The 12,355-nt window shown below is 41.3% G+C and overlaps 1 protein-coding gene across 1 annotated transcript in view; it reads left to right on the top strand.

Annotated features, from left to right (window-relative positions):
* The window catches only part of PAS2 (Protein-tyrosine phosphatase-like, PTPLA), a 31,042-nt gene extending 19,435 nt beyond the window's left edge, over window positions 1-11,607 (top strand). Inside the window, exons 6-9 of the mRNA XM_089446667.1 lie at window positions 10,443-10,513; window positions 10,731-10,812; window positions 10,931-11,027; window positions 11,131-11,607. Coding sequence (XP_089302793.1) covers window positions 10,443-10,513; window positions 10,731-10,812; window positions 10,931-11,027; window positions 11,131-11,204 — 324 coding nt within the window. The 3' untranslated portion in view covers window positions 11,205-11,607. The remainder of the gene's footprint in view (window positions 1-10,442; window positions 10,514-10,730; window positions 10,813-10,930; window positions 11,028-11,130) is intronic.
* The last annotated feature ends 748 nt before the right edge of the window (window positions 11,608-12,355 follow it).

Raw genomic sequence — 12,355 nt, 5'->3', positions numbered from 1 at the left:
GCAGCTAACACTTTGAGTCAATTCATGACTGAGCCTCTACATGCACATTGAGTCGCTGCTAAGCATGTGTTGAGATACTTGCATGGAACGATTAATCTTGGACCGAGATATATTGCCAAAGATGAGAGACTTCACAGATACACTAATGTTGATTGGGTTGGAAATGTTATTGATAGGAAGGGCACATCAGGGTTTTGTTTTAGTCTTGGGGTCTGCCATGATATCTTGGATGAGCAAGAAGCAGAAGTCTGTTGCTCTTAGCACGACTGAGGCTGAGTATATTGCTGCCAGCATGGCTAGCCATGAGGCACTATGGTTGAGGAAGCTCTTTGGAGAGCTATTTGAGTAAGTACTGGATATGACAGTGATATATTCCGACAAGAGTGGGATCCGACTTTCAGAGAATCCTGTGTTCCACGACAGGTCCAAGCACATTGAGATTAGATATCACTATATCCGAGATATGGTGCAGAGAAGAGATGTAAGACTCCATCACATTTCACCTAATGAGTAGATAACACATATTCTTACCAAGCCTTTGCTGAAAGGGAAGTTCTTGGTCTTCAGAGAGTAGCTTGGATTGATGGATGTGACCCTCTCGGGTAAGGGTCACTGTTGATCGAGAACACTAAGTTATGCTCTTCCCCCCTATTTGAGCTCCAAGGGAGAGGAATTGAGCCGAAGAGCTCCTAGGGTTGAGGGAACTCTTGGACAATCGGATAGCTGTGATCCTTACCTCATGGTAAGTAGTATCTTGCCTATTGTCTGGCAATAGGATAGCTATGATCCTTACCTCTCATGGTAAGTAGTATCCTACCTATTGTCATTATAGGGTGTGTGTGATCCTTGTCACTCATGACAAGATGGATATCCCCCTACTGTCAAGCCTGGGACTTGATAAAGAGTATACCTCAGTATGCGTCCTACTCTCAAGCTGGGCTTGTAGGAGATGCCACCCATTTGGCCAATGGGTGAGGAAACTTGGGTGTGTGTGATCCTTACCTTTTATGGTAAGTGGTATCTCTCCCAAGTGATGGGATGCAAGTGTTCTACTACTCTATTCTTGAGGGTCAAGGTGGGAAGATCAACGAACAATGGAATAGCTGTGATCCTTACCTCATGGTAAGTAGTGCCCTGCGTATTGTCCTTGGATATAGGGTGGCAGATTTATATCCCCTATGATGATTTTTTTGTTTTTGTTTATATTTGAGTGTTCAACAAATGAGTAGAGATGAGCAAAGATGAGATATGATATGATACAATGATGATGATGATGACAAGACAATTGAGATGAGACTTATGATGGAGTCGGTAATTCCTCCCTAGCTAAGAGGGAGTGTTGAAATTTGGCAGCTCTGGGAGAAATTCCCTCCTTTGGGAAGTCTTCCTCACCCTCTGGAGACCTTACTAGCCCTTGGAAGAATTTAATTTGCACAAGGAAAATTGTTATTTTTAATGTGAAACCCACATCCACACAAAAGTGCAAGTCGGCTTGGGCAAGGAAATTCGACCTCATCAACCACATATAAATACACGTCACAGCACTTGGAGGTATCATCACACATCCATATCTTCTCTTGATTGGTTTGATTAGCTCTGAAATTGCAGGTCAGAGTTCACATGTGCGAAGGAGAGAGAGGCACTTTCATTTTGACCAGAGTCGATTTTCTGTTTGGGACTGTTTTAACTTTTGACTAGTGTTGACTTTGGAGCTTTTGACTTGATTTTGGATCTGTTTTGAAGGCCGAGTCGACTGGGATAGTGACTGAAATTTTTCAGACCATTTTGACCAGCATTGACTGAAATTCTGAGCTAGGGTTTACATGGGTCAAAGTTTGACTTTGACCATATTTGAAGACAATTTAAGGGCTGATTTGACCAGGTTTGACTGAAGGAAGGAGGCTGCATATTGACTAGTTCACTGAACTATTTGGGAGCTGATTTGACCATTGACCAGGTCTGGTTAGGGCTGCTTTGACTTTGACCAGAATTTGCAGATTTGACTTTTGACCAGATTTGACTATATTGCTCACATTGGTTTGGATATTGCATAGTTGACTTGGTTGGTCAAGGGTTTGACCCTTCGACATAATTGTTGTACTTGGATTATGTATCTCTCTGCTGAACATTTGATGACAATCTAATAGAAGAAGAATTTGGAAAGGATTTTCCCCCTTGTGGGGTTTTTTCTCTGGTTTTTGACCAAACTCCTATGTCTCTATTGTTCTTGGCTGCTTTCCATTTTGCATTTGGTTTACTGTCCTATCTACAATTGCTTACTGTCATTGGAATATTGAAATTATTGGATAAAGTGATTGCTATTGAAAGAAGAAGTTGATTAAGTGATTGTTACAACAGAGAACACTGGAAAATTAACATTCTTCCTGGGTCCCCTGAAATACTTCCTTGGCAGTACGTTTTGCCACTGTTCTGATTTCTCAGTGACTAATTGCGATAAGATTTTTGCCCCCTTTGGTAGACTGACTAAGTGTGGGTCTTTGATTCCCTGACCACCAGAAGAATAGGGAGCCCTGACGGTTGCCCAGTTAATGAGATGAAATTTTTTGGTGGAAGTTTTGCTCCCTTCCCATAGAAATCCTCTAAGTTCTTTGAGATCTGGAGCTTTACACTCGAAGGGGCCAGAAGGAAAGAAAATTGAAAAATGGGGATGGCTGGTAAGTCAGCTTTCAAAAGGACCAATCTGCCAGCCAGGTTCAACCATTGTGACCCTCAGGAATTCATTTTGTATTTTAATAGGATTCTTACCATTTGAAATGAAATGAACATTCTTCATTCAGCTGGGCAAATGCTTTTGTTAGATGAGAAGATAACTGTAATGTCTTGTCTGCTATCAAATATTGTTGGAACTTGGCTAAAATAAGTTTGCAGCAATAAGAAAACTTGAAGAAATTACTGATCATTAGTGAATTCAATTTACTTCTTGTTGGGTTCCTTGAATGTTGCAGTTTGTTTAGGCTGTGAATACAATATCCTGCATTAGGATTCCTTTAATGTTGCAGTTTGTTTAGGTTGTGAATACCAGTGTTGATAATATCGGCGATATTGCGATATTTTCGGCAAAACGATATATCGCCGAGTAAACATCGCGATATTTTCCGTTTTGATAATATCGGCTATGTTTAAAAATCTGAAAAGATCGATTTTTTATGCTTGCCGATATTTGCTGATATTTTCGCCGATATTGCTGTTAAGATGTTTTTTGGACCCTCGCCGATATTTTGCCGATACCGATATTATCAACACTGTTTGATACTATATCCTGCAGTTGGTAACTCTACATATTCTAGCTGAAATCTCTCATCAGCTGGTGGCAACAAGAAAATTGATTGTACCTCATTTACTGTTAGCCAAATTTCGTTGACAGAGTCTGCTATTATTAGGTTCATTCAAAATATTTCCTGGCATTTTCATGCGAGACAATTGACTGTTTTTTTTTTTTGACAGAAATGGTTATGGAGTATTTATATTCATCTTGGCCTGAATCCCGAAAATCTGATTACATTGAGGACGTCTGTGTCCTGTTGCATCTCACTGCTAAGAAAGAGAATGCAGCTGAAACTTGAAGACTTCTTCCTTGATAAGGAATCTATATTTTCGATTTCAGATATTTTTCCCCACTTGAAGATACAAACAAATTTATTTAAGAGCAGGCAGTAATACATGGCAGTAATCAACTTAAGGGATGGGTTCCCATGATTCTTCTTCGTCTTTCATCTTGACCCCTGCAGAGAGGAGGGCAGCTTTATTGGCTTCAATGTCCGCTTCTTTATTATGAGTTCTCAACACATGGTAGTAATTCAGCTTCTGAAAAGCGTTTTCCAAGCCCTTGATTCTGGATATCAGCCTTGCTAGTTTAAGATCCAACGCTGGGGAGTTGGAAATCATTGCATTTATAATGATCTGGGAGTCACCTATAACATTAGCTTCACTTATATCTAAATCTTTGAGGATCTTGAGGCCTTGAAAGAGGGCCAAAGCCTCAGCTTGAATGCTGGATGAATGTCCAAGCCCCCAAGCAAATGAATGAATTTTTTCCCCAAATGGATTTACAACACCTCCTGCACTAGCTTTGCCCGGATTGCCCTTTGCTGCCCCATCAAAGAAGAGAGAGTGCCTTGAGTGCGATTTGAGCCAGTCTTGAAAGTCAGTTTCATATTTTCTTATTTGCCAGTCTTTAAGAGGAGGGTCTTGAAAGTCAGTTTCATATTTTCTTATTTGCCAGTCTTTAAGAGGAGGGGCGTTTCTGACTGCTGGATGAAATTGCAAGTCAAGGAATGATCCCCAAGCAATGTCCTGTTGGCTGAGATTAGAGTCATCTTTTATATCAGTCAAGCACTCCTTTATATGGCATTTAATCTTGATTTCTAAGGCCTTGTGATTCTGATTAGTATTTCTGAAAATTCTTCTATTTCTTTCTAGCCATATCTGCCAACAAATAACCTTTGGAAGGATAGCCCATGCAGTTTTGATTACCTGATTTTTAGGAGGTGGGCCAGGATATCTGATAGCCCAATTAGAAAAAAGATCAGCAGTGGAACAGGGCAGCAGAAAGTTGGGATCCAAATTGTGGATAAAAGAGAACCAGATCTGCTTAGAGAAATTGCAATCAAGAATTAAATGGACTGCTGTTTCTGCATTTTCTTTGCACAGCGAGCAGATGGAGGGACCGTGGAACCCTTTCCTCTGCAAAACGTCATACGTTAGAATTCTGCCATGGCAAAGAAGCCATGCAAAAAAGTCGACCTTGGGCCATGAAGGAAAACGCCAGACTCCCTGCCAAGGTGCTGGGTCAGGGGGGACGTGAGGCCTCTCATTCAGCTTGGTATATCCCATGGAGACAGCGTAGCCTCTGTCATTCGGCCCCCAGCCTTTCGAGTCTCTTTTTCTCATGTGCGTGGGCGCCAAGCCGTGAAGGAGATCTAGCAACGTGGTCCATTCGTTGAGCAGCTGAGCCGACACCTCAATACGTTTCTAGCCTGCCCAAACCGAGTCGCTCCAAAGAGAGATATCCCACAACGAACACAACCCCTCTCTATCCATCCAGCATCGCAATGCTCTAATGGAGGCTCTGTCTTCGATTGGATCCATATTCATGATTTTATCAGTCCAGATATTGATCTTTTTGCCGTTTCCTGGGATCCAGTAGGAGTGCGCTTTGATTAAAGGAGCAGCTTTAACATACAGTTTGAGGAAAGGCGAGTTAGGCAAATGGATCACATTGTCTAAACAACTTGAACGAGGACCTCTGAAATACTTTTTCCAGAGAGCCAATTGGGCCCAGCCAGGCTTGGGCGCAATGATCCTCCAGATAATCTTAGCTGCCATAGCCACATTCTGCTGACAGAGATTTTTGAAATTCAATCCACCCTCCCACAGTGGCTTGGAGATGGTTTCCCAGCTGATAAGGGGAATCTTTTTTTCATTCTGTTTTCCGCCCTTCCAAAAGAACCTGCACATGAACTCTTCCATTTTTTTTAATATGATTGCCGGAGCTAGAAGTCCAGCAAATTGAAATAGAGGGAGGCTGGTGAGCACATATTTGCCAGCAGAGTTGAGCCAGGAGAAGCCCCAGGCTTGGATCCTAGATTTGAATTTTTCAAGCTGAGGGAGCCAGTCTTTGCTTGTAAGTCTCTTATGAAAAACAGGGAGGCCCAAATATTTGAAAGAGGTCCAAGAAGAGGAGGCTGCAAAACCCAAACATCTAGAAATAGCGGAGAGCAATCTGGGCGAAGTGTTCCAGTTGAAGATGTGGCATTTGTTCTTATTTACAGCGCTGCCTGAGGCCTCACTGAATTCATCCAAAACTGCTTTAAATTTAGAGGCGGAGGAAAGAGAGGCATTTCCTAAAAGCAGAGTATCATCCGCAAATAAGGCGTGGTTTATGTTTTTGACCCCTCTTGCAATACACAGTCCATTAATTTCTTGATCTTGCATCTTTTTGTCTAACAGGAAGCTGAGAACAGAGGCTTGGATGACAAATAGCAGAGGGGATAGAGGACACCCCTGCCTAAGCCCTCTCGAAGCTTTGAAATAATCAGTGGCTCTTCCATTTACAAGAGGAGCAATCCATGGCTCTGAGATGCATGCCGGACCCATTTAATGAAATTTGCTCCAAAACCAAACTTGCTCATGACTTTTAAAAGAAAGCTATGATTTACTTGATCAAAGGCATTTGCTAAATCGAGTTTAATCACCATACCTTGTTCTTTTCGAAGAAGACTTGAATGGATTGCCTCTTGTACAAGTATGAAGTTGTCCACGATCTGCCTTCCTTGGATGAAGCCTCCTTGGTTTTCCAGAATTATTTTGGGAAGAATGGGCTTCAGTCTATTTGCAATTACTTTGGTGATTAACTTGTACCCAGTGTTGCATAAGGATATCAGGCGGAATGTGCTGAAGTTGTTGGCGCCCTTTTCCTTGGGTATGAGGGCTAAGAAAGCCGAGTTTGTGCTGCCTCCTATTTTCTGAATGTTTTGAGACTTTTGAACCATTTTGAGAAGGTCCTTTTCAACAATCGGCCAACAAACTTGGAGAAACCTGGCGGAGAAGCCATCTGGCCCCGGGGCCTTGTCCGGATCCATATCAAAGAGGGCCTTTTTAACTTCTTCTTTAGTGATTTTGGCCTCAAGTATCCCGTTCATACGAGGAGAGATTGCTGAAGGGATGACGTCTAACAGCTCTGGGTATTGGAACGGATCCTTATCATCACTGTACAAGTTTTGGAAGTGAGAAAAGGCTGCTTTCTTGATGTCTGCAAAGTCCTTGTGCGTGTCGTTATCCTCCTTGATCTCAGAAATAGTGTTGAAGCACTTCCTGGCCTGGGCTTGTTTGTGAAAAAAAGCAGTGTTCCTGTCCCCTGCTTTGAGCCAGAGATTTCGAGATTTCAATCTCCAGTATTCTTCTTCAGCTAAGCAGGCCTTATGAAAGCTCTGTTGCAGCTGAGTTTCTTGTTCTAACAGCTCCTCTGTGACTGTAGCGCTCTCCATGTGAGTTTGATGAGAGGCAAGAGAGGCTTTAATGACTTTCCTTTCTGTAACAGGGTTGGACAGGGATTTGGCCCAACATTTTAAAACTCCTTTTACCCTTCTCAGCTTTTCCTCCTAGATGAAGAAAGGTGATCCTTTGACAGGCTGACTCCAACAATCCTTGATTGTTTGCATGAAGTTTGGCTCCTTGACCCAGAGGGGACTAAATCGAAAGGGGATAGGACCCAGATCTCGATGGGCTAGGAGCTCTAGCTTTAAGGGCTTATGGTCCGAGACACTGCTGGCAAGAATGTGCATTCTGGGTTCTAAACCTAGTAACAGATATGAGCTTTGAATGAAAAATCTATCTAATCTGGTAGCAATATGACCAGGACCTATTCTTTTGTTAGACCAAGTGAACTTACCGGAAGAAGGCTTGATATCCAGCAAGTCCCAGTCCTGCATAAGATCCTCCGCCCATTCTCTTGCCGGATCTCGGACTGCGCTGCCTCCCCTTTTTTAAGACGAATGAAGAGTGAGGTTGAGGTCTCCAACAATAATTATATTTTCCAGATTTATCAAGTCTGCTTGGTGCCTTATAGAATCCCAACAATCCTTTTTTTCCCCGATATTGACTGGAGAGTATACATTGAAAAGGCAAAATATTTCCTTAGTATCCAGGTTCTGCATTTTCAGCAGCAACCAATGAGTGTTGCTTTCCTCAAATATGACTGCAAATTTGCTGGCGTTCCATAGAGTACCAATCCCTCCCGAGGCACCCCGGGCTGAGATTGCTCTTGCTTCACTTTTAAACCAAATTTTCTTGCTTGCTTGTAGGAAGACTATGTCTTCCAGCTTAGTCTCCTGGACGAGAAGTATGTCTGGAGTTTCTGTTCTTATTAAGCTTCTCATGGCTTCTTCCTTAACTTTACTCCCCATACCTCTACAATTCCAGGAGATTACCTTCATTATTTATGTTTCTGGTGGGCTCCCTTGGAGCCTTGGGGTTGATTTTTCAACATCCTGGGCTTTGAGGCTAGCAGTTTTTCCAGAGTTGGTTGGCTGCCCTGTAGCTTGTCTTTGTAAGTCTCCTGCTCTCTTTTTTCCTTGTCTGTTTTACGGCCTCTTGTAGATCTTCTTACCGAAGTTTGGGACTCTCCTATTTCTCCTTCCTCCTCTGACTCGTCTGTTTCCTACTCTTCTTCCTCAGCTTCTATAGTCATACCTTTTGGATCTTCAGCTCCTTTGAGGGAGGCTGAGGGAGTACATTTGCTTGGAGAAACTGGTTTTTGGGTCTCGATCTCCAGAGTGTCTTCTGTCTGCTGGCTTAGTGGATCAAATTTGTTTTCTTGCACCTTTTTGGGAGGGGGACGTTGGACATTAGCCTGAAGATAACCTTTTCCAGAGGGTCCTCCCGGTTTCTGTCCTTTGTGATTAATTTTTGCTCGCTTGACTTGGTTCCAACCCTCTTCGTTCCCTTTCTCTGGCTCTGCGTTGGACAGACAGTTTCTAGCAAAGTGTCCATGAACATGACATTTCCTGCATTTGAATGGCAGTTGCTCATAATCCAAGATTTGCACATGAGACCAACTGTCGACTTTGATTTTGATTGCCTCTGGGAGACCCACCTCTAGATCTACCTCTACGCAGATCCTAGCACAGTCGTACTGATCCTTGTTATTTGCCCGATCTATGAATTTCCCGAGAGAGTTGCCTATGTGCTTCAAGGAATCCCAGTTCCAGCAGTGAACTGGCAGATTTGGGAGACGAACCCACACCGGGACAACCTTGGGAACATCGACAGCCGGATCAAAATCCGGAGTCCATTTGTTCAGATAGAGGCCCTGAGGGCCCATGAAATACGACCCATTTTGGAAGATCAGATCTTTGTCTTCTTTGGATGTGAATTCGAAGAGGAAGTACCCTCGCCCAAGAAAGTAAGAGGTAACGCTTTGCTTGATCAGAGGAGCCCAGTTCCTATTGACCCATTGCTCTGTAGTTTTCGGAGAGGGCCAAAGTCCCGTGAATTGGCCAATGAGACCGCGATCAGCCAGAGATAAAGCTACTTGGATGGGGGTCTCTGGAGGCAAAGAGATCTCAGGAATTTCATCGAGCTTCTTAACGAATTTTGATGCTTCGCTTCTTTTCTTCTGAGGCAAACCAGCCAGAAGCTGGTTGAAAGCGTCAAAGGCAGTAGCATAGGGCGGATCCATAGATTGGCCCTGCATCTCCATAGGATCAGGCCTGAGGCCGGCCGCCACAGGGGCAGCCACGTAGCAGAAGCCCAACCCTAGCCTAAAATCCCAATGCCTCAGTGGACGGCCGCAGATCGGAGACAGGCCTTCTGCGGGCAAGCGCGCAGGGAACAGGTGTCGCAGAGAGCAGACACGACCGTAGTCTTCAGAACCCGCGAAGTGCGGATCTCGCTGCAGGGCGGGAGCCGAGCACCAATGCCAGGATTCTCTTAACTGTTATGTTACATGCATAACATGTTAATGCTAGACAATTGACTGTTATACCTTCATGGAATCTTTTTTTTCAGGCAGTGAAGAATGACAGAGATCCATTGGTTTGGAATTAAAGTAAAGGAAAGTATGAACAATTCAGTAATTCTTTTGTAGTTAAAAATGTGAAAAAAGTTTACAAGTTAGAATGAATGGTGCATAGCATCAAAGTCATGCAGTGCTTCTTACTAGTTTCTTTCCATAGCGTTTGCTCTAATTATACATTGTAGTGTCGTCAAGTCTCCTGGTATAGTGTTTTCCCCCTTGCACAAAAATGAAGAGGGCAAACTTTACTTTTTCATCAGCTCTACTGTTGAAAAGTATTGCATGTTTGCTCTAATTCTACATTGTAGTGTCATCAAGTCTCCTGGTATAGTGTTTTCCTCCTTGCACAAAAATGAAGAGGGCAAACTTTACTTTTTCATCAGCTCTACTGTTGAAAAGTGTTGCATATCAATGCGAATGGATTGTGACTTGCAAGGCTACTGATACATAATTTGATTATTTTCTTAAAGAAGTGATCATTGATTGTGGTTTTATTGTGTACATTGCTTGATGCATGGATGGATGGGTTAATGCCCTGCTGTCATCAGAAATAAATTCTGGACACATCTAAAGAATTGTTTTGCTGGCTAAAGCAGGGATCAAGCAAGGTCACTTAGTTGATCAAGATTGCAATCTTGTCATGGGATGCCTTATGTTTTGTGCTTGGTTTGGGGTACATTGAATCTTTGTCGAAATGGTTCCATTGGGTTAGATTTTAAGGTCACTGGTTGTGGAATCATAAACATTAAGGACGGGATAACCATTGCTGCTAATGAAGTTTTTTTATGATTGCTGACAATTTGACTAGGTGAAATATGGCCAACTCTAGTTCTCTATAACATTTTTGAGTGTTGTGTTCATTTATTTTTCCTTGGCATTTGAAAATGAACTCATTTGTTTTACACAGATTATCCGATACTCCTTCTTTGGTATGAAAGAGGCATTTGGTTACACTCCATCATGGCTCCAATGGATAAGGTCAGCTTTTATTTCTGTGATATTTTATATGATGTTGCTGTTGTTGATAATGCTACTTTTTCAATTGGCATGTTAATGGCATATGATTCAGCAAATATTTTTCACTTTTAAGTTCCATAGCTATCTTAACTGATGTTTGTGGAGGGGATTTTTCATTGAGCACAAAGCTATCATTTCCATTGTATACTTAACATGGACATATACATATGCTGTACAGGTACAGCTCATTCTTTGTAATGTATCCAACTGGCATTTCCAGTGAAGTTGGACTAATATATGCTGCCTTACCTTATATAAAGGTGACTTAAATTCTCAGAAATTGTCTTTTCTTTTTAGACTTTTCTAGTTCCCATTATTTCATTTTTGAACCAGTGTTCCATGAATGTTTCTTATGGTCTTGTCTTATTTTGTTTGCAGAATTCTGACTTGTATTGCATAAGGATGCCAAACAAATTAAACTTTGCATTTGACTACTTCTATGCATCACTGCTTGTTCTTGCTGTCTATGTTCCAGGTTTGTAAATTGTTGTGTTTTAATTGTTAATGAATATATTTGAAATAGGAATTATGTTAGATTGTTGTTGTATTAAAACAATATCTTTTCTCTTTCTGATCAGGGAGTCCACACATGTATACGTATATGATGGGACAGAGAAAGAAGGCTTTGTCAAAATCTAGGAAATCTGATTGATCTGATTGACACTTTTGTTTCGCTAGCTGGAAAATCAACAGCATCATAGCTACGTAGAGAGTGAAGGTGTATCATGCAGTGATAGATATGCCAAGGGATTTCGATGAGATTGGATTCATTATTGAAATCTCAATTTTTTCATTTCAGTGACATTTATTTGTTTTTAGCATACCTTAAAGTTGGTTGCCAAAATGACATACCTTAAGAAGGCATTCATTTTTGGTTTTCAGATTCTAGTGGATGCATATGTCTATACTATACATAGACAAGTAATTGATTGATACAATTTGGAGATTAAATGACCAGCTTATAAATTTGCCAATTGGAGCAAAATAAATCTCCAGTCGCTGATGGTTTTTTGTTTGTTTGTTTTGGTTGTAATAAAAATGCTTGAATTTCAGTATGTATCTTTGGCTTATCTTTTTTGAGCCCTATATCCTCCCACTTAAGTATGCCAATTCAACAACTAAATGAATGGTTTGGGCTCGTAACACATGGATATGGATCCTTAAGCAAAAGACCAAACTGTGGTTTTTAGAGAGGTTGCGTTATCATTAGTTTTTAATTTGAGTAAATTGTTAAAAGACTCGCTAGATAACCCAGGTCAAGTAGTTACAAATTTGATGACCACATCAAGTATCCTGTATCATGTATATGTGTGAATATTGCAGAATGAAACAAAAGACTCATCAAAGAGTTTGTATTGTTAGTTAATCCCGTGAACTGCTTTTTGGGATTGGCTTGTAGACAACAACTCAAAATCACTGCATATTTAGTGTAAGTCTCTATTCTAATCTTGCTTTCTAAGAAATAATAACTGGGGTCTTTCTGAGCTATAATTGAGACTTTTCAAGAACACTTATGCAAGCATTAGAAGTATGGAGTGATTCCTAGTTTATGTTATTTGCATTTGCTATGCAGGATTTGGTAATTTAGTAAAGAATATTATCTGCTGTTGTCTGTTGTAAAACATTAAATCTGGAAATCATAATTTGGGTCCTTGTGAGCCATGATTGAGGTTTTTCATGGACACTTAATGCAAGCCAAGGTATGGAGTGATTCCATATTTATATTGTTTGCATTTTCTATGCGGGGTTGGTAAGTGAGTAAAGAGGGTTCATTGGTGAGGACGACTGAATATTTACACTAAT

Source organism: Pinus tabuliformis, chromosome X (assembly GCF_031772625.1).
Source record: "Pinus tabuliformis cultivar Carrire ecotype Pingquan chromosome X, CPIR1, whole genome shotgun sequence".
In the NCBI taxonomy this organism is placed as follows: Eukaryota; Viridiplantae; Streptophyta; class Pinopsida; order Pinales; family Pinaceae; genus Pinus; species Pinus tabuliformis.
This window is presented reverse-complemented; position numbering and strand designations above follow the sequence as displayed.